The 23,707-nt window shown below is 31.7% G+C and overlaps 2 protein-coding genes and 1 pseudogene across 2 annotated transcripts; 1 reads left to right on the top strand and 2 right to left on the bottom strand.

The window, feature by feature from the left end:
* Positions 1–2,117: 2,117 nt before the first annotated feature.
* Positions 2,118–7,155, top strand: LOC120198906 (annotated as a pseudogene).
* A 642-nt stretch (positions 7,156–7,797) lies between these two features.
* On the bottom strand, positions 7,798–10,080 carry LOC120198902. Its single transcript, XM_039200145.1, has 4 exons — positions 9,664–10,080; positions 8,721–9,042; positions 8,325–8,402; positions 7,798–8,202 (listed from the first exon to the last, which is right to left on the bottom strand). Exons 1-4 carry the CDS (start codon positions 10,078–10,080, stop codon positions 8,048–8,050), a joined length of 972 nt encoding a protein of 323 aa, XP_039056076.1. The 3' UTR covers positions 7,798–8,047.
* Positions 10,081–19,996: 9,916 nt separating this feature from the next.
* Positions 19,997–22,007, bottom strand: LOC120198907 (protein BUNDLE SHEATH DEFECTIVE 2, chloroplastic-like). The gene is made up of 4 exons (XM_039200150.1): positions 21,923–22,007; positions 20,497–20,666; positions 20,247–20,395; positions 19,997–20,152 (listed from the first exon to the last, which is right to left on the bottom strand). Exons 2-4 carry the CDS (start codon positions 20,620–20,622, stop codon positions 20,110–20,112), a joined length of 318 nt encoding a protein of 105 aa, XP_039056081.1. The 5' UTR covers positions 20,623–20,666; positions 21,923–22,007; the 3' UTR covers positions 19,997–20,109.
* Between the last annotated feature and the right edge of the window lie 1,700 nt (positions 22,008–23,707).

Here is a 23,707-nt window from a genome sequence, read left to right as displayed (position 1 = left end):
AGATAAAAAGATCAAAGACTTTTCAAACATTCCGTTTAAATATAGGGTAAATTCTACAATTTTGAGTTATTTAAACTATTAGTTTTTATATGTTTAAGTAATTAAATTTTTATTTTTTTCAAACTCATACTTAACGTTTAATTTTTATTTTATTTTAGTACTTTGTTATTAAAAACTTAATGGATGAGCTCGTTGGTTATCCGTCGATAATTGTCGGTTGTCGCATTCGTCGGCTGATGAAGCTCAAATTTTCCAGCCCGTTTCATTTCGATCCCTTGAACACGATTATGGTCTCTATTTCACCGAAAATTTTCTCAATCTCTCCAAATCGACGATGAACTCTTTGATTTCATCATCCTATGATATCCATGGTTCATCCTCCGATGAGCTTAAAACTGGATTATGGTGGTCGACTTGTCATCCTCTCGTAGTTTACTGTTCATATTATTCGTCCATCCACCAGAGCTATGCCACATCAGCTCGTTATTAAGTTTTTAACGGCAATGTACTAAATTAAAGCAAAAACTAAATATTATGTATATTTAAAAAATAAAGAAAATTTAGATACTAAAATAAATCAAAATTGATATTTTATATATTAATCGCGTAGTTTACCCTTAAATAAAATTGGGCTTCTGAGCTGCATTAGCCACGTGTCTAACATCTAGTCCTCTGACATCAATCGGACGAACAAAGATTCTCGTTTTAAATTTAATCTTTTAGACCAAACAAAAAATTCACAAAAATCAAACAAGAGCAGGCGAATAATCAGGGGTAAAAAACGTTGAAATGGAAATAAAATTGTCGTTTGGGACTATTTTTTTTATCTAATGCCTTCGGGGTTGTTTAGTTCGGGGAATGTGGAATTATTATGGGAATAAAATTCACATTCTCCCTTTGGTTGGTTGAGAATTTTATTCCCGGTAATATAAGATTATCAATAATGAGTTTTTTTGGATATATTACTGGGAATGTCATTACCCCATTCCCTTAGGTATTGTTGGATTGTCGGCATTTTGGACTAAAATGCCCTTAATTTTTTTTCTCAAAAATATCATTATTTTGTCATTGAATAATAAAAATTCTACGAATGTTAAATTACAAATTTATCTTTAAACTATTTTAGATTTACAAAAAAAAATCTATAATTAAAATTTTATATGAAGTTTAAGGGTTAAAATAAAATTTTACAATTTCATTAGACATTTTTATATTTTTAATTTTGTAAAAAAATTATATAAATTTTATGAATTTAATTTTTTTTAAAAAAATATATAAATATTTTTTAACTTATTAAAAAATAAATATATAATAAGGACAATTTAATTAAATATACATTCCAATAATCTTTTATTTCTTTAATCAAACCTAATAATCTTATTTTCATGCTAAACCAACTAAACACAAAATAAACATTTAAATAATCTTATTTACTGATAATATTTTATTGTCACTAATAATATTAATTTCCGTTAACCAAACGTACCTTTTCACTTCTTAACTGTAAAGGTAAAATGCCTAAACCCTCCTCTTTTTTTGATCTATTATTTTCCCAAGTTTCTGCTGATCTTTTTTTTTTTATTAAGATTTTCTTGGAATTTTGCAGGCCTTTGCGACTCGTTAATCCTAAAAAATAGCTGACTTCAAAAGTTCCTTTCTTGTCCCATCTTGGGTTTTTTTTATCTTAAGTTCCTATAGGTTCCATCCAAGGTTTTGTTTTTGATACTTTTACATTTTATGCAATGGATATCGTCCTTTGTTTACAGTTCAAATCCTTTACTTATAAAGGATTTTGAAAGATACCTAATCTGGATTGGACAGAAATGTCTTTTTCCCATGAATTTGTTGTAACGTACCTGTTATTTTGGCTAGTTTTGATGTGGATTTTGATATGGAATTTAGCCTAAATGCTGTTGACAAGGGCTCTTGGGAGGTGCCAAGTTGCTTAGTCATAAGTATTATGTACCAATGAAAGAATAAAGTATTATGTATTAATGTGCTGAAAATGAATTGCATTGTAGAATTGTCCTTTGATGTAATTGTAAATCTGGGTCTTTCTTCATTGCAGCCTTGTGCTATTAGACGGGTTTGGTTAGTGCTTCTTTAGGTCTTCAACTATGAGCTTCACAGGTCCTTCCGTTGGTCCTTGTTGGTTTATCTGCTTTTCGAAATCTTTCTATTGTAAGAATCCTTGTAGTGAGAGCTCACTAGCAAACTTGCATAAATATTTTCATTGTTCTTGGGGAAATCGAATCAACTTTTTCTTCATTGGTGGATTGTTTATAGTTGAAGTAGATTTTTCTTTCAATATAAGTTCACGAGCTTGTATATCATCCTTGTATTTAATTTGAACTATTGTCTGTTGCACTTGGAACTCTAATTTGTAAAATTCCAGGTGGTAGAACCGTCAGAAGAGCACTTGAATTTGGAAGACCTATGTGGTCAGGCCCAAATGTAGGCACCAAGCGACCATAGTTTGGCTACATACATGGCCTTGGCGATAATGGTTCAAGGTATTATAAACTTTGCATTGCTTTCTAAGGTTCTTATTACCCACTTCTGCATTTTTTGTGAGTCTATTTTAGATTTTTCTCAATAATATCTTTATTTGAGGAAAAGAAAAGGATTTAAAACTTAGAATCCACATATCTATTTAGATGTCATCTTCCGAAGGAAAATATTATGTACATTGACTCTATTCTAGTTAGTAGATTTTGTTTATGTTGAGTTACATTACTGGTTATTCCTTTCCTTGGCTATTCAACAGTTCTTTCAAGGACAATAACAATAGCTCGTCATCGACTTTTTCTAGGATTGTTTGTGACTGTTCTTTTTACTGATTCTATAACTTCTTTCCCCCCTTTTTATTTAGCTGATTGCACTGGTTAACTCCAGTTAATTAAGAGATGATTTCTTATTATTACTTCTGGTTCGGGTGATTAAAGAAATAATTTTGCCTTGTTCCCCTTCTAGTATAGTCTTATTGCTATATGCTTAAATTAATTAGTACAGAATTAAAGTTTGCATGCAAAGAAACTTCTTTTATCAACGCACAGACACACATATACACATTATAGTTTAATTTTCCAATATTAGTTTATGTTTTAACATGTCTTTTCATCCAATAAGTTAATGAGTGCCATTTGCAATCTGAGTTAAGCTCTCATGTCAGGTTCTTTATATTTGTGCTCAGTGATCTCAATTATAGACCAATAAACCTTGATATCTTTTGTAATATCTACTCGTCCTCATTGTTCTTTCATCTTTTTGCCAGCTGGTCCCAGCTCCTAGAGACCCTCCCTCTTCCAAGGATGGATGGCTGTTTGTAGCACACAATTTTAGGAGAATATTTCTTCCTATTAAGTACCAACCAATGAATTTACTTTTTCTTGATAACTTAATGATTTTCCATGCTTGTGATCCTATGTGCAGATTAAATGGATATGCCCAACTGCCCCTATTCAACCAATAACTATTTTTGGTGGTTTTCCATCAACAGCTTGCAAGTATTTTCTGGAATCTGTAATGACGCAATCTTGTATCAAGGGAACAAAATGCATTTAATTTCTTTTTCTTCAACCTTTGTCTTTGATGAAAATGCTTTAAATGCTAATCAAATTTTTGAAACCTAATGTGACATTATACTCAGGGTTTGATGTGGGGGACATTTCAGAAGATGCTCCTGATGATATAGAGGGTTTGGATGCTGCTGCAGCACATGTTGCCAATTTGTTTTCAACGGAGCCTGCTGACAGTATGTTTCTGCTTGCCACTTTTGATGAGGTTTTAGTGATGCTATACACACACATGGGAAGAGCTTGTTTGGGGGGGGGGGGGGGTTCTTGAATAGTTAGGTATAAATGTGTTATGCATTTAGACACTTGTATTTTGTTTTATTGTCAGAATTCAGGAGAAGGGGAATTTTACATAGTGCAACTGCCATTCAAGATATAAATTCTGCAAGATTTCTAGCTTTTAATTCTATTTTCCATGAATTTTGCTACCAAATGTAAACCATTTTTTTCTTCCTTTCTTGGCTGTAAAACATGGCATGAGAACATTCAGTGCTAATTTTTGGAGTCATTACATTTAGTGTGCCTTTTAGTTTCATTTTCTGGTTCCTTGCATATGAGCTAGTAGGATAAAGATGTGTATTTCTTTTGTGGCGGATTTTTCAGAATGCTCATACACTGTAAATAACTGGCTCACCTTAGTTTTCAGTTTTAGCAGTGAAGTATTGTCATGGTCGTTGTTTATTACATTATTCTAATAGTAGTTGTTTTTTTCTTTCCAATTACAGTTAAACTTGGTGTTGGAGGCTTCAGCATGGGTGCAGCTACCTCCCTATACTCTGCAACCTATTTTACTCATGGAAAATATGAAAATGGCAATCCGTATCCTCCCAATTTGAGTGCAGTTGTAGGACTTAGTGGATGGCTTCCATGTTCAAGGTTGGTTTCCTACATTGGCACCTTTTCATGCGAGTTTGATACTTTTTTCTCTCTGAACCCCATTTGTCCGGTTTGTTGTTATGACATCTATTCCTTTTCAGGACTTTGAAAAACAAAATAAGACAGGATGAGGCTGCGAGACGTGCTACATGCTTACCCATTTTGCTATGCCATGGAAAAGGTATTTATAATCACATTCATAAATGCAAATTATCCTTGGTTTATTCATGGTCATTTTGTCATAGGTGGTGTCCAATTATTGCTCTACTTATTATCTTTGGTATAGAAGTGGTGCGACGACCATTAGCACTAGCACCGTGTCTATTTATTGGGAAGTAACATCAGGATATGATAAGATGGTATCCAAATAAAATGTTTGGCCAATCAAGCGTATAGTGTCAACCTGAGTTTTAGTTCTTCAGAACTAAAAAAAACTCCCTGTTTATTTAATTAGATTAGTATTCAAGGGTAATAAAAGAAAGTACTTGCACAACATCTAAAATTTCTGCTTTTCCCAGGGATCAATGGAAGGCTGAGTTGTGATCGAGAAATGTATTCAATTTTACACATTCCTGTTGTTAGCTAAACGTTGTGTACATTTGATGTTGTATGAGAGCCTTATGGATTTATTAGGCTTATTGTACCTCGTAAGTAATTGAATAATAAGTTGTTGCCTAATTTACAAAGAGAAAGAAATAGCCCACTTAAAAATGTCTATAAATCCTCCATAGCTAATCATTCTCAAATCTGAACAATTCTGATCCAAGTGAGCATCTCTTTGGTATTTACATATCAGGAGTTGTTTGAAAGAACAAAAGTTCAAGATTCCCAGACTCAAGTAAAACATTGTCATTACCAAAGCCTAAGCTCATGTTTGAAATATTTGGTGATTAGCTAGGCAGTTGCAATCATTCTACTGAATTCATTTGTAGTCGTGTTATAGCTCTAGTTTCATATTTAGCATAAAGGTTACTGGCTACATTTATTCGTGTGTGAATAATATTATATTAAATTGTTGGTTGCAGGTGATGATGTGGTTCCATATAAATTCGGTGAGAAATCCTCTCGAGCATTGAGTTCAAATGGATTTCAGGACACGACTTTCAAATCCTACAATGGGAGTGGAATATTAAGACTAGGAGGAATTTATGTGATTGGGAAGTGGTGCAACTGGTTGAATTATTGGATAGGCTCAAGGATATCAAATTAAATGATTCTTTGGAGGATTGTATGCTTTGGGACGATGTGGGTGAGGGGTTATATTCTGTCAAAGCTTGCACGAAATCATTCTACCCAACTGATGAGGATCCCTTTAGATGGACTAAATGTGTTTGGCAGGGTCTGGTTCCTCCTCGAGTAGAGGTTTTCCTTTGGCAAGTATCACTTAATAAATTAGCGGTTAGAGTGGAATTGAAGAAAAGGGGGGTTCCTTTGGGGGAGGACATTCAATGCCCCTTTTGCAATCAAGTTGAAGAATCAGTTCAGCACCTATTTATTTCCTGCCAGATTTCGTGGATATTATGGAACAAAATCATATGTTATTGGGGTATCAAATTAGCCTTACCTGCTGATCCATCTTCAGTTTTAAATTCATGGTCTGTTCTAAGACCTTATTCTAATATGTGGAAGTTTATCCCGGGGGCTATTTTATGGTCAATTTGGAAGATGCGAAATTAAATTATTTTTGAAAGAGGTAAGCTGGATACATCCTCACTGTTTTTCACAGTTAGGTTAAGGTTAGCGAAATGGTTCCTCGCTAAGTATCCTTTACTCTCTATCCAAGTGGTTTCTTTAATTGGGGATCCTTCATTGGCTAATAAAATTTCAGCCAGTATGGATTTTAACAGGCCTGTGCTTTGCTGGAGTCCTCCTCCAGTTGATTTTTTTAAGTTTAACGTGGATGGAACTGTGAGTTTTGTTGGGATGTTAGCTGGAATTGGGGGAATTCTAAGAGATTGGAATCAGGTCAAGCTTATGTCGTTCTCAGAAAAATTAGGTTCTAGTCCTATCATTTTGGCAGAGTTGAAAGCTATCAAAAGAGGTTTAGACATCTTTGTGGCATCAGAATGGGTTTTGAAGGGTAGGCTTATTATTGAAAGTGATTGTAAGTTAGCCGTCGATTGGTTGAAATTTCAGGAGTCAGTTCCACTTTATCCTTTTAAGTTTGTTAAGGATATTGCGGATGCGGTTTCTGAGAATGAAGTCATTGTGAGGTGGATTTCGAGAAGTTGTAATAGCGAGGCAAATTTGCTAGCTAAGGAGGGGTTTGGGTAATGGTTCACTTTGTTGTACTAGGTTCGGAGGTTTTATTCCGAGGGTGTTATATGAGTGAGTTTAAGTCTTATGTATCTTCAACGAGTGGTTTAAGTCTTATGTAATCTTTTTTTGAAATCAATATATTGAGGTACTCTTTTCCTCCTTCCGCTAGTCGGTTCTAACCTCATGGTAAAGGACTACTAAAAATGAGGTTTTTAATAAGACCTATTATTCCTATAAAAAAAAATCCTACAATGGGTACAGCTCTTTAATGTCAGATAACTATCATATTTCTTATACATTTGACAATATGACTTAAACTGAATACTTTATTGAACAATTTAGGCTTGGTCACTATACCATTCCAGAGGAGATGGAAGATGTTTGTGCTTGGTTAACTTCAAAACTGGGTCTTGGTGGTCGATCTGCTTAATGTTGCAACGAGAAAATGTTTGTCTTTTGGAGCAAGTGAAATGGAGAAGAGAAATTATTTTTAAGTTGCAAGTAACTAAAGGCAGCAAAATTATTCTGGGTAGTGTTGATATGCATACATAATTATTTCTCTTTGAGCTGATATTGCTTGATTTGTTCATGGATCTTGCTGGAACTTTGTGATGGAACATGAGAACATTTAACTATTTGGCCACCAACTTGGCAATATACTATACTTTCCCCAATGCTTTTCATTGCTATTCACTGTTAGAGACACCGATTATCTGGCGTCAATAGAATTATTGATGTACTGAGTTCTTGTTATTGACAGTCATGGAGGAGCATTTTCGTAAAGGTAGAACTATCTATCCAAACTATATTAGATTATAAGGGACTGACACCCATTATTCCATTCGGAAGCTGGTCATTTATAATGTGCTCGATTATGGTTTGAGTTTGTAACATGAACTGGGCAAATAATGCGATGAACTGAGAGACCTCTGGAGAACAAGTTGGAGAAAAACAATTCCCCCGAGAATTTCAAGTGGCTCGAGAGGTGCATCGTTGGCAAGGTTGGGGAATGAGCCGCTGTTGATGAAGGTTGGGAAAACCACCTGTAATTTCTTCCAACTATTATTCAACTGATGCAAAATACCTAATTTTGAAATGTTCAACTTTCCATCAGAAATGCTCACAAGAAATTATCTGCTACGCCATTTGGCATCCAAAAGTTTAATGTATAACCACTCACACAGAGCTTCAACAACAAACTACATTTCCAGCTCCGAAGTCTTCTGCTTAAATAATGAACAGGAGAAAAATAAATGAGGAAGCCCCAAAAATGGAAAGAATACTAGAAATCTAATTACAACATTCAAACGAAAGTCATGGAATGTAAGCTCTCCTTTTTAAGCCCCCCTGCAGTCATACGTTTGGGCTTCTTTAATGAAAGATATATCCAAAGGTCCCTCTTTTGGTGAGAGCAACTGCTTCTCCGGATCTGTATCATCCATTTCTATTGAGTCCCCAGGGCTGGCTGTCGAGAGAGATTCAGTTTCTTCTTCTGGAAGTAAGACGGCCAAAAGAAGCAGAAGAAAGTCCCAAATATGATCATAATGAGAAATTTGAGTCGAGTAAATGGAAGATTCAGCTTTTCAAAGACTGAAGTAGAGACAGGAAGCATACCGATTTCGTGGTATTCAGGCAACTGCTTCACTGTGGTTACTTGAAGGCTTTCAGGAAGCAGACAGCTGCAAAAATAACCTACATTTTGGACAAATCATAAACTTAATGCTTTTTACTGTGTCGTTTATTTCTAGAAGAAATTGCCAACTATGGAGGGCGAAAACCAGACTATATAACAATCTAAGCCTAACTTAGCGGTTGTTTGCCTTCCAATGGGTCCTAGAACCAGGGTATGGTATAATGTAAGGAAGAGAAAATCATTGATGTCATCAAATGTTATGGATAATTTGAACAAGAAAGATAAGATAAATTGAATGACTGCACACACATATATATGCATACACACATATATATGCATACACATAATTTGATAAACAACTGGAAGGATCAACAAACCTAGCCGAGCCAGCCGGTTTACCCATCTGGGGATATGTTTGCCGGTCAATCTATGAACCATGTCTTCTGTAAAGTGATTACAGTTCTTGGAGATGAGGTGATAGGTATCTCCATGATACTCAGAAGCTACACTCTCGATCAATGCTCTGAATTCAGAGAAAGGCATGTGTATGAATCCCAATGAGATGGAACATCGGTAGATAAAACCAGGGCAGCTCTTTGGCTCTACTTCAAAAACTCCACTAATTGGAAAGTCATGTGCCCCAAACCCATACTCTTTATTATGAATTGTACATAAATATTGAGATAATAGTTCAGTTTCCTGAAATAGAAAAGGATTAACAACATAGGAAGTATTTAGCCAAAAGCCCTCAACAACGTGATTTCATATTGAAACGACTAAATGGAAATGAAGTATCTAGCAATAAGCTGTTTAATTTCGAGTCTGCTACAAGTTCTTCAAGATTCGATACATTTCAATCCTGCCCAGTACCATCTACCAACAATGCCTAATCTTAAATCTAACTAAATGGAACTTTGAGTCATTCACCACAATCTATATTCAACCAATCCGAATAACATATACCAGAAGTAGAAACTGAGAAAACTTTAAGACCAAAAGTAAAATGTTGAAATTTTAAGACCTACAAAATCTTGCTAAAATAGAAACGCATTGCCTCATGCATACACAACTTTTCAAACATCATACAGTGAAAAAACTACTGTAGAATTTTACACACGCAAATAAACCAACAAAAACCACTGTAAAATTGGACGATGAATTCATTAGTTCATAAAAAGATCTAAGCAAACATCAAAAGATCTCATTTATCCACAATTCATACATTATTATGGTTCAAATTACCCCACCCCCCGCCCCCACCAAAAAGAACCTTTCTTTCCCAAATGAAAACCTAAATGAATATTAATCTTCAGCGATAACGTAGAAAGCAATCCGTTTGTAAAACTGGAGAGGGGCATCAATCAAAACCACCGGATCATACACCGGTCTTCCAAAAGCATTATTAATTCTCCTCACTGTAGCATAAGTTTCAGACTGGATCTCTTGTACATCTCTTCCCCGGCCTCTTAAAGGATTTGCAATTTGAACCAAAACAACTTCACCTGTATTCTCAGTATGTTGCATGAGCAATTGTTCCATGGCCAAAAGCTTCAGGCTGATCCCCTTAAAAATGTCCATGTCATCAACCCCAAGCATAACAGTTTGACCCCTAAATTTATTGCGTAACTCAGCGACCTTAGCTTCAGTCTCATGAAGATTCAGAACAGACTGGAGCTGCATAATAGAGATAATCAAGTAAAAATCATTTAAAACGAATATCAGGAAACCCATATCCATTTCCTATCAAGATAAACCAAATGCAATGAGAAGCTAAAATAATCAATACCCACATCCCAAAACATACAAAGAAACAGACAAATCCAATATTAAAAGAAAACAAAGAGAATGCAGAAACGATAACAAGCCTTGAATACCGGAGTGGAAAATCCCGAAACCAACCCAATAAAAGTAATTATTGATGGCAGTTAGATCATATACATTTAAAATTACATTGGTTATATCGCTATGACACCCATTTTGATTCCCAGAGCTCTTCTCCTGTCCCCATCTTTTTTTTCTTCTCGTTGACACAAAAAAAAAAAAAAGTTTGCCGAAAAAGATTTACAGAAGTCCCAGAAATGTTTTTCCTTGTGTTTCAGTATGTTAAAGACTCGCTGAGATCAAACTATGTGTTGAGGCTAAAAGGATCTGATTTTCCTATTAATTTTCTTTTCAAGAGGAAATTGAAACAGAAGAGAAGGGGAAAAAGATAATAAATGTGAGGCAAATATGGCAATTGGCAAAGACAAGATGGCTATGATTGTCCACAGCTTTACACCTAAGTATATGTTTGTTTAAGCCTTAATAACATTGATATAATTATATATTTGATTATCAATATTTATACATAATAAAGAAAAATAACTTTTAAAGAGATGAGAAGGGCGGGAATCAAACTAACGTCCAAAAGATTGGTTAAAGCTAAGTGAGCAATGCCACCAAGTCAAATCTTCATTTATAAATTGATTTATATAATTTTGTATAAAATATATTGTGGCCACTGAGAAAAAAATAATTATTATCTTTAAATTTAAACCATTAACCTTAAAATAATCTCAAATTAATACAAAACTAAAAATAAAAGTAAATTAATTTTTTTAAATAGAATGTATAAACAATTATCTTTAAATTTTAGCCATTTAAATTAACACATTCATCATTATTTTTAAAAAATATTTTTAAATTTATAAAAAATATTAAACGATAATATTTAAAAGGAAAAAAATATGTTTTATACACATTTCTTTAACTCAAAAGTAAATGTTACAAATTTTAATTTTTGAATTTGAAAATTAATTTTTAGCCAAAATTATATTTTTAACATTTATTTGTTATCATATGGTGTGTTTATTTTATAATTTATAAACTTATAATTGTTGGATAAAAGGTGCACTTGGAAAATATTTTTCAACTCAAATGTAAAAATTTTAATCTTTTAATTGTAATCATGAAAAAGAAGAAATATTAAATTTTGTCTAAAAATATAATATTTTTATTTTTGCATTAATTTAAAATTAAAGTCCCTAATCACATAATTTGCTTATGTTTAAGTCCATAAATAAAGATTTTTTCTTTCTTTATTTTTTTTTGGAAATAATCATAATATATTTTATACAAAATTATGTAAACCAAATCACAAACGAAGGTTTGGCTCAGTGGCATTGCTTGCTTAACTTCCCTTAGTTGCTTGGACATGAGTTTAATTCCTTTACCTCTCAATTTTTTAAAGTTATTTTTCCTTTAACCCAATGATGAAACCTGTCATCAAATGATTAGAGGATTAAATTTATTGAATTAAATTAAATTATGACTAAATTGATAGAATACATAAATATTAATAACCAAATGTGTAATTATACCAATTTTATTAATTGCCACGTTATTACTTATGTTAATTGTTAACGAAAATTGACTTGATTGAATGCGTTTAAATAGATGGATGACCTGATTGACAAAATTTCAAAAATAATAGTCAAAATGAAAAGGGACAATAGTTAGGTGATCAATAGTATAATTTACCCCTATAAAAAATTGACCAAACTATATTTTTTTTCATTTAGGGACTTTTAGTTCTCGAAAAATTTCATTATCAAGGAAAATAATCCTTTACGGAATTGTATTTGCGCATTTGATCCACGAAAAAGATCATTACCAAATAATAACTTATTACCAATAGTAGCATTTTTTTGTTAAAATGGCAGGAATGTCATTACCTCCAAATTCTTAGGTAATGAACAATTTTCACTGCTTTAAACAAAAATACCCCTCAAATAATTAATTCTTTTCATATGGATCATTCTCAATTTTTATTCTTTGTGCTTTACTCAAAAGTGTAAAATTTAACAATAATAATAATATAAAAAAGTTAAAATTATTGAGGTTTTTAATATTTAATAAAATATTAACAAATTTGAGTAGTTAAAATTATTTTATATTTTTAATATTTAATATATTAATCATTTTACAATTTCATGAGGTGAAAATGTTATTATTGTAAAAAAAAATGTAATAATTTAAAACAATATATAATTATGAGTTATTAAAAAATAGATCTTATCCATTGAAAAATAATATATGTCCACTCAAGACCATATGTTAAGATTATTGAGGTTTTATGAAACAACCGAAATAAGCCAAGAAGGGAGGTGAAATGGTCTTTAAAAATTTTGGGTATGGATTAAGGAAAAATAAACAATCTGCACAGATATTTATAGTTGCTCGACTTCTAAATCAAGTATATATCCACCATCTTAGCTCTACACTAAGAATTTTCTAACAAATTTGTTAATTTGTTCTTTCTTTTTCTAGACTCAAGAGTAACATTTACAATTCCCTAGTTTTTTAAAGGCTAAAACCTCTCCCCTTTTACAAAGGATAGAAATGTAAACAAGAAAACATCACAAAGGTATGTGTTTACGATAATTAAGCTCACAATAAAACAATTAAAAGATTTGCAATGAGCTCAAACACTTATGTACAAAAGAAAAGAGAAAATAAAGAATTAAAGAGTTTTTCTCTTGATCTTTATTACTTGGATATGTGACGGAAGTGAATCGATTGGACATCGTCTTTATGTCTTCATCAGACTTCATCTTGAAGTTCTCATAGGAGAGTGTGAGAATGCCAACTTTGGACTTACTTCTTCACTTGGCTTGTCCCTTCATGAGTCACCTCCAATTTATCCCAAATCTCCTTAGCATTAGAGCAAGAAGATACTCTACTATATTCGTTTGAGTCAAGATCATAAAAGAGGATGTGCATGGTTTTAGCATTGAGTTAGGCTAGCTTTTTATCTTCACTTGTCCACTCCGATCGATTTCTTGGAAGGGTGGGAGAATCGTCGGTTATTACATCCCAAACTGAAAGATCGATGACTTGAATAAACATCATCATCCTATTCTTGCAATACGAGTAGTTTGACCATTAAAGTAGGGAGACCTTGTGATAGAGTAGGGGTCTTCAAGGTAGTATGAGCCATAGGTTGAAGTCATCTTCTTGGTTTAGATGGAAATTGATAGAGCTCTTCAAATATCATCTTAAGGTTGTTAAACCTTATAATGAGTCAATCTCTATCAATTGTTAGGATTATTAAGGCTCTATGAAACAACCGAAATAAGTCAAGAGGGATGAATTGGCCTTTAAAAAAGTTGGGTATGGAGTAAGGAAATATAGACAATTTGCACAAGGATTTATATTGGCTCGACTTCTAAACCAAGTCTAAGTCCACAACCTTAGCTCCACACTAAGGATTTTCTAAAAAAATCCACTAATTTATTCTTTTTTTTAGGCTCAAGAGTAAAATTTATAATTCCCTAGTTTTCAAATGCTAAACTAGAACCACTCCCTTTTATAAAGGATAAAAAATGTAAACAAAAAAACCTCACAAAGGTAGGTGCTTACAATAATTAAGCTCACAATAAAATAATTAAAAGATTTACAATGAGCTCAAACATTTATGTATAAGAGAAAAGGAAAAAAAATAAAGAGTGAAAGTGTTTTTCTCTTGATCTTTATTGTTTGGATAGATATTTTAACCTTCTTCAAGTGTCATTGACTTTTTTTATTTGTTAGAATGTGTTTTTGGCTGTTTCAAACCGCTGGGGATGTTTTGGAGCCATTAAGATTATTTTTTTTGTAAAACAAAATTGTCCAGCACAAGGAGTATCAGTACTCTTTAAATGAGTATCGATACTTCCTTTATAATATTTAAATGAACTAGCCATTAACGACTGTTAGGCTTGACCAATATTGATACTAGGGTTTCACAGTATTGAATATGTGTGTAAAGTAGTATCGGTACCCCTAAAGTATCGGTACCAATTTTACATTATGAAATTTGAACACTTTGGAAGACAACAAGTAATATCTATATTATCAAGAGAGTATCAATACTTCTCTTACCTTTGGTATCGATATCAAATGAATAGTATCAATATTGTTCATGTAGTATCGATACTATAAGAACATAATCGATAATACTTATCAAGAAAACTATTTTGTGTTCAAATTATTGTTTAATGGACTTTGAATTATTTTTGAAAACATTGAACAAATTCAATCAAGTCCAAAAATATTTTGTCATTAATTTGTTATATAAAAATATTACAAAACATTGTTTAACATCACAATAATATTTTTCATATTATATTACATTTTATATAAATAAATATGAAAATTATTTAAAAATATAAGTTTGATATACTAATTATATTAATTACATGTTAAATGTATTTTTCTTTAAACTTAGATAGTGTAACAATTAAAATATTTATAAATTTTCAGTCAAATATTTATAATTTAATATTAAAGTTTAACTTGTTAAAAAGAATATACATCACAAAGATAATTTGGTAAAATATTCATTCAAGTAATCTTATATTCCTCTAACCAAACATTGTAATTTTACATTTCTGCTAACAAACCAAACATGGTAATATAATATTCCCAGAGTAATGTTACATTTCAGTAATCTTATTCCCAAAGTAATCTTACATTTTGTGAACCAAACGCTTCCTTAGGTATTTAAACTTTCTTTTGTCAATTTAGGTGCCTATCGATCCCAATGTTATCATTTAGGTGCCTCGACCGTAACAAACGTTAAAAAAATCCCGTCAACCACTCAGAATGTGACACTTGACGCCTTTATAAATTTTTAAAAATTTATTTGAACAAATTAAATTATTATTATTATTCAAAAAAAAATTAAAAAAGTTTCTAACATCTCCAAAAAAATCTCAAAATCCTTAATCGCAAAGCACCCACCCCACTCATCGGCCGTCCACCGCCGTTGTCGCCCCCTCCAACGACCTACCCACCGATAACCTCCTATCCACCCATCGATCGTCGCTAATCGTGACTTCAAACCCCCAAAATCCCTAAACTCAAATCCCTAAATCTACCATCGTCAATTGATGGATGGGTGATCGGTGGATGGTCGGTGGATTAGTGATCGACGAGTGAGTCGATGTTCATCAGTGGCAATGATAATTGGCGCTGGAATGGAAAGTCTTTGGACATTTTATGAAAAATAAGAAAATTTTGAATTTTTTAAAAATTAAAAATTTTATTTTTTAAAAAAATGAAGAAAATAAAAAAACAAGTCATGTGTCAAATATTGATTGATTTATTTATTTTTAACGAATCTTTTAAAAGCCATTACAATGTATGCACCTAAATAATAACATTAGAAATTACACACCTAAACCAACAAAAAAAAATTAAACACCTAAATATAAAAATAGACGTAATTTTAGCAGTTATTTTTATATCGGGTCTTTGTTTAATAATATGTTCTTAAACTATTACCAAGTGATTCTTTGCGAATAAAAATAACTAATATGCCTGTTTCTTATACAACGATTAATATGTTTTTAAGTTAAAGTCTAGTTAAATAAATGTTTAAATCTTTTTTGGGGGATAATATTTTTATTAAAAAATCTTAATTAAAATGATTATTATGATAAATTTATATAATACATAATTTGAATAAATAAATAAATCAAATACTAATAATATTATTAATAAAATTATATAAAATCGCCGATTAACTAGAACTCCGTTTTTCTTTAAATTGTTTAAAAAACTCGTTTTTAAAATAAATATAAATTATTAAAATTTTAATACGAATACAGTACATAATTAACTCCCACGTAGGTTCACTTATTATTTGACCTGATACCAAGCCATAAGGATACGGGAAATTCTGAAAAAGCCCTTTAACATAAAAGTAAAATTTAATAAAATACATAAAATAATGTCAACGAGGAAGAGATTAACTTCTATTATTGTAAAACTAAATTATAAATCTATACAAATGTTATTAATAGATATATAAATGTAATTAATATAAAAGATATCAAAGAGGAATTAACATATTAATAGTAGAAAAACAATCTTTTCCTAACAACATTGTAACATTTTAAATACATTCCCGTAAATTATTATGTTTTTTAACTATTTTAATATTTATTCAAAACAGTACAATGCTATAAAATTTCCTGTATCTTACCTTATTTTTACCAAAGATCATAAATAGTATTTTAAATCAAATGGCAACCTGGCAAGAATAGGCGAATAAACAGCTCTGAACATCACAAAATTCTCCAAAGAACCAGAAACAAATATCTCTCGACAGTCGAGAAAAGTAAACTTTAAAATTCCCATTCCTTTAGATTTTGCTCAGTTTCTGAAGGGAATTTGGGTGATGATTGGTGACAGGAGAAGGGGGATCTCCTGCACCTATCAGAAGAAAGGGAACAATCTCTTCTCTCCTTTGGCATATTTAAATCTCTAATGTCCAAACAAATGCCAAGTTACCGGACCTTTGAAAAGGCAGAAAGTGAATGATTAAAAAGTACAAAACATAACATCCCAAGGAAAAATGAGAATTTTCACAACATTAGATGAGCTTTAGAAATAGCAGACAGGCATCACCAAAAAAAAATTATCTGGACCAAGTAGTTATCAATATATAATGAGAAATGATGCAGATAGTTATGGTTGTAGCAGAGACAATTTTGGGACTGCATTATAATTCCAGGAAGTTTAACAATTAGTTCACAATCAGTTTTTTTAACAGTAACCACTTCTTTATTATTATCCTTACAAAACCCACACTTCTAGAACTGGAATATATGACAAAGATGAGAATCACTATCAACTACCAGTGGCACAAACAACAGAATGAATCTACCAAATGTTCAATGCTGTGGCGTTGCTAAAAGGCCAAGCTACAGCCAACATCAGCAATGCATCTCATCAATGGCATATATTTTTAAAATGCAGAATTAAGCTGTATATGAATATTATTCTCTGCCAGCAAATTGTTCTTTTATGCAATTATAACTCCTTTGAAAATTAGATGCGGTTTTCCATCTGTTTGTTCATTATGATCCTACAACTGTCTCATGCTCCTATTGTAATCAATTTCTTCACTTTGAGCAAAAGCTCCCTTCATACAACCAACTAGAAAACCCATAAACAAAGATAGTGCCAAGATAAACACAAACTGGAGAAAATGTCCACCAGTATATCTTCCCACAAATCTATCTTTTTTCATCCAGAAGAGATGAAATCAACACGTATCCTTATCAATTATCAAGATTGAAACACAACTACAAGAAATTGTCCCAAGATCCTTTACACTAGATTCGGTCTTTATGCTTTTTTTTCTTCTTTTAAATATTAACAGAATTGAAATCTGGTAATTAGGGATTTGAATAGAGAGAGAAACAAAGGAAATGAAGATAGAGAGCGCAGGGCAGCCTTTCTTACTTCTTAGAGCTCTTTCGAGCTTCCCTTTTTGTTTGAGCTCCAAAATTGTGTTAGAGAAAAAGTTGAGTGTATCTTATACATAAGGTGGAAGCTGACGTGGTTACGCTGGGTTCGATGAATTTTTATTTTTCGAATTTTAAACTATTCGATTTGGTGTCGTTTGTGATTCGACCAAGAATGAGAATAACTAATTCCACTTGCTGACGGCATCGCTTACAAAAAAATTTCGGTTTATCACAGTATAAATAATTTTTTACTTAACAAAATTGTACTCGTAATACTTCGATGTTAAAAAATAATTTAATTTCTAATTTTTCTTAAAATATGTTATATTATTATATTTTTAAATATATATAAATGACAATTTAAAAATGTGTCAAGTGATATTTAATGTATATTAAATTCAAAAAACTTCAGAAAAATACACCCTTGAAATGTTGGAAAATATATAAAAAAATCTCAATTTTAAGTATTAAATTTTAAGTAACAACACTTTATTGTCTCAAGATTTCATTTATTTCATTTTAATCCCTTTTCTTCGATATATCAATATATTCATTTGTTTCTTAGAAATGACTATTACATAAGTGACGAATCAAAATTAACCAAATTCAAATCTGAATTCATTTAGTTTAAATTAATCAATTTCAGTTTTTCGGTCGTCAGATTCAAACATATTCCAGAAGTATGTATTGATATAACAAGACCAATACGGATGAAGCTGGTATTTCTTTCACATGATTCGCTCTGCAGGTGGTGTATTGGGGTACCATCATGGTCATTGGTTGACAGGTTTTGCATGCAACAGTTGGATCTGTTTGGAACTCGATGCGAAATTATGAACTATTTATACGATGGTTTGATGCAGGCACTTGGTATGGAAGCTCGAATACTATCGTCGAAGACAGGGAACAACACGGAATTGCATGCTATTCTTAACTCGAGTTATGATGTTCATAATGCAATTCTCCAAAGCATACATTAAATTCTTACAAGGGCACGGAGTGTTCGAGTGGTACATGTTTAAGGAGAAGGCAACTTCACAGCTGATGCTATGGCAAATATTGGACTGAATTCACCTAGAATATTCCATTCTTTCCTTCAGCCGCCGGATATAAATTTTATACAAGAAATAATACAAAAATGTATGTTCCATAGGGATGCGCACTACATCAAGGCACCATCACATTACAAAATACACAAACATGCTAGATCGAACTAAACTGACGTTATAGAACATGCAGAGAAATTAAAATAGATTATACTTTTCTCGTCATCAAATAATGAATGAAATTCTTCCCCGCAATATATTCTCCGAGAGAAATACTCCATTTGAAGGAGCTATAGATCCAATTCCAATTATATGATATTTCTAGGGGAAATGGATTTCTCAGCACCTATCACTCTCCCTTCCTATGCGAAAAACATTAACTTGGCAAAACTTCTAGCAAAGGATAAACTAAGATCGACAGATAGCAAGCTTGCAGAACTTGTAATTGCAATTGAAATTTTCAGTGAACAACAACAGCAACGATTCATTGTACTGGAGAGTGGAGACACAATCACATAAAACAGTTCATCAAATTCTGAATATCAATCACTCACGAAAAGTAGTAAAAGAAGACTTCAATGTCTACGTTTATTTTCGGATACCATAAAGTTCATGATAAATATAACCAACCTGAAGGAGACTGGATATTCAAGGTGTTCTAAATTTCATTATTCATGAAGCAAGGGCACATTTATAGTTAGATATCTTCATTTTCACATAGCATCTGATTTAAAATAGTGTGAATGACAAGGTTATATAATGAGGGAAATGGATAGGTGGACAAGAAACTCCAGTGAAATCACTCAATAAGAGGTTCGGACTCGAAGATTAGCAGAGTTCTTGGAAGGACTAGAGGTGTTCAAATAAAAACAAATGGAACAGAGAAGCCAGCAAAGGAACTCCGACACGACCACATCCATAACCACTCTCTACAGTGCTCCACCCAAAAAAATTCGGAATAATGCTCGTGCCAACAATCCTAAGGTTTTCTCTGTTAGTCATGCAAAAAATCCATAACACAGCAAACATTATGCGGTTTTTGTAATTTTATTAAATGTCAAGAAAATATAGCTTGAACATTTGCAAAACAATCTACCCCATCTTAGAAGTTTCATCAACAATACCCTAACCATGATTATTACACCAATAGTACTTCATCAACAACTTAAGTGGTTTCAACTTAAATAAAAACCTAGCCACATCATCAACATCCTGAATTATAAATTTATAATTCTCAAGTATGATCCATATTTAAATGTGCCAAATTGAAACAGCTTCACGAAGATGATTATTTAGCAGTTCACTGAAAAAACAGTCACAGATTCACTAACAAAATGGGACACAGAAACATAAAATATCCACAAATTCACTTACAAAATGGGATACAGAAACATAAAGTGATGAAAAATTCACAGTTAAAACTCTTACAAATCAAGTAGTAGTCAACTATAACCATTGCCAAGACAGTTTAAGCAGCGCTGCACCCTGTCATAATCCCAAAGAAACCTTTAGAACCAAGTGAAAAGCCTCTCCAAGAAGAAAGTATTGAATGGCAAATGAATCAAGAAAGAAGACTAACCTGTTACCATCACAAGTAGGGCAAACACAAGGGTTAATATGAATAGGATCATACAAAGGTGACCAATTTATTGTAGCATTTCCATTGCACAACTTGCATAAGTAAAATCCTTTCCCTTTACAAATCCCACAAGGCAAGGCAGATTTTTTCTACAAAACCCAGAGAGAGAAATTGCAAATTTTCACACTCGCAAAACATCAGAAAAGAAAACAAAACAAGAAAAGGGTGGGGCTTGGCGAATTGTCATTACCCGTTTCCTTTCTGCTACAGAGCGAAATGCACCAATGGCAACAGTAGCAGCAAGATTGAGAGTCAGAAATCCTCCAAAAACTATAGCAGCGCCTTTGCCCAATACATGAAATTGCTTTGGGATCATCTTTTTTACCTCTTTAGTTATTTAATTTCTTACAGGAGATTCTTCTAACACAATCGGTGCACAAGTAAAATTGTTACACTCACGAATGTACAGCTAACCAAATTAGTTTAAGCAAATCATGTTTCTAGATGGATAAACAAATTTCCTTAATTTATGACTCATTTAATACAAATTAATGGCAAGAACGTGGATTTTGTTATGTGAATTGAATTGTCAACTCAAATGATCAAATGAAAATACACATAATGATAAAAAGCAAGCTGAAAAGCATTTAGAAATGATAAAATGCAACCATTGATACATACAATATATGTCCTTTCATGTGGAGTCATCACCTTGATTTTCATGCTGCTTAGGATTAAGGTAGTGTTTTCTATAATCTTGAACAATATCGACATAAAGAGTTATAGAGAACAATTAGCAAATGAAAAATAAATAGATAATTAGCACTCTAACTACAAGTTATAGGCATTGGATCAAGAAAATTTTATAATCATGAGATCAAAAAAGCACGCATAGAACAAGACAATGACGAGAAATAGAAACCAAATTAAAGTCCCTTAAAATTTTCCTTAAAAATATAAAAATAAACTATAGTGTCGATTCAATTTTGAGAAGTTTAACTCAAAATGAATCTTTAAGATAAAAAAAATTTGATAAATTTAAAGACAAAACCTTAGAATCACTTAAAAGAATGATCAAAATAAACCTAAATCTTGACTATACTAGTTTCATTATCATAGACAAGTGGTTGAATATCTTCACCATCTAGCCTACTGTATCACCAATCAGAACTAGATCAACATCACAAAGAAATTAATTTCTCAAATTTATCGTACATATTAATTAAAAAATTTCCCTTTTATTTGAAGAATAATACAATAATAGTTTGTTTCTGACAGAACAATCTCATTTTATTTGTTAATATAAAAAATAGAAACTTCTTATAATCTAAATCCAATAAGGAAAAATTAATTGTTTTCACTAATCTTCAACTTAGTAATTTTCCTAGACTTATGACAAGTTTATATATCATAAAGAATATGATAAATTCAGAATTATAGACGAATATGTGAAATGGGTATGGCTTAAAAGGTGGGGTTTTGAAGTTTGATGGAGATTGTGGATTGTAAAATTAGGAATTTTGTGAATTCGAAGGAAGGAATTAAAGTAAAACCCTGATTTTTTATGGGTTTGAAAAATTGAATTGCTTTAGGATAAAGGTTTTGAAAATAAAACAATGGAGGCACAGAATGTTGAAGTCATGGGGGAAAATAGAGAAATATGAATGATAAAGTACCTTACCGTCGTTGCTACTGCCGGTGAAAGAATGACGATATCGCCGCCATTGCCGGTGAAAGCGATTGTACCGCCTCTGTCGGTGAAAGAAAGAAAACAGTGGAAAGATAATATGCGATTGAAAGAATTTATTTATTTATTTATCCAGATATTAGAGTGAAAACGAGAGAAAAAACCGGTGGAGTTGATTCGGTTCGTTCAGGCCTAATTTTTTTTTTTAATAATCTACTTTAATTTGGTTCAGACCAATTTAGTTTTAACATTTTATTTTACTTGATTTTGGTAAAATAGATTTGTTTGGTGAGTTCCACTTTAGTAATAAATCAAAATATTTAATTTTCAATTTCTCACCGATTTTATGTTTTAGACGAGTAACCAAAACCTAGCGTTTTTTTTCCTTCCACCATATTAGCTGCCGTTCCATTCTTTATTATTTTGGTTTGACAAGCCGCGAAATCAATTTTGATATTAGTCATCATCGATGGTATGTATTTTTTACTTTCTATTTATTTTTTATATATAAAATTTAATTTTCTTTATATTTTTTTATTTTTAATAATTTTATTTTCATGATACATATTTTTTTTTCTGTTTTTTGTCTTAAAAAAAGATAAAGATATGTTTTATGTCGTTTTATTGTATTTTCAAGATTAGATTTAACGTCGTATTGATTGATCAAGATAACATTTATTTGTTATTCCGTTGATCTTCTTTTCTTTGGACCATCATATTGTACTTAGATACACAATTTGTGTTCGTATATAGTTTTCTCACGATGCTTGATTCTGATTTATAGTCGTCGGTGATCTTTCAGTAGCTTAATTTAATGTTATGGTTTATTTATTGATGCAGTCAGATTTATTTGTATCTATCATTTCTTTGAGTTCCTTGGATGAATTTTAACTTATTTCTTGTATGATTCTCGAATGACCTCGAGTGACTAGTTTGTTGTGTAAATAATTATAGAAAAAAATCTAGTTATGTGTTTAGTTTTTAAACTTCAATATAATTTGGAATATTTTTTTATTTTTAATAAATTTATTCACTTTATTTGCATTAAAAAAAGGTTTTAGAGGAGTAAATTGATTTTGGTGTTTCCGTTTTGGTACAAAACCAAATCCATAAATAGTACACTAAAATTGGTAAGTCCAGACCAGACCCACAGCCTTCTGGGCTATTTGAATTTATCTGTTTCCTTTGAGATGACCCCCAAAGATTTCTGGGCATATGAAATTGGAACCACCCATTACTAGTTTTGAGATGACCCACAGCCTGTTTTTTTTATGATAACATTGTATAAACTTAATCTCAAATTTTGTTTAAAATTATATATATGGGAAACAATTGCTTTCTTCCTGGATTTCATTGTGGCTTGGGAAGAATCTTTTCCCTTTCATTTTCTGAATGTCTCCCAACCAGTTAGACAACATGTTGGCTAAAATTTAGCTCAACTCTTGGAGTTACTCTCAAAATTAAAGAAAGAAATCATAGAAGAACCTTTACCCAGGTATGAATTATTAAAAGAAATTATTACACGTGCAGCTAATATTTCTCTAAAAAAATGTTATTTTAATGAGTTGAGTCGAGCAAAGTTCAACTCGACTCGATAAGTTTACAAGCGACTCGTTAATTTTTTTTAGTAGTTATCTTAAAAAATTATTTCATTCAAAAAATTACTAATTTACTAATAGATAATAAAAAGATGATAAATTGCTAATCTATTGATTTTCTAATAAACAACAAAATATACTAAATTATTAATTAATATTTTACTACACTCAAAAAT

Source organism: Hibiscus syriacus, unplaced genomic scaffold (genome assembly GCF_006381635.1).
Source record: "Hibiscus syriacus cultivar Baekdansim isolate YM2019G1 unplaced genomic scaffold, ASM638163v2 tig00004995_pilon, whole genome shotgun sequence".
Lineage (NCBI taxonomy): Eukaryota > Viridiplantae > Streptophyta > Magnoliopsida > Malvales > Malvaceae > Hibiscus > Hibiscus syriacus.
Note: the sequence above shows the minus strand (reverse complement) of the source record. Positions and strands in the feature narration are given on the sequence as shown.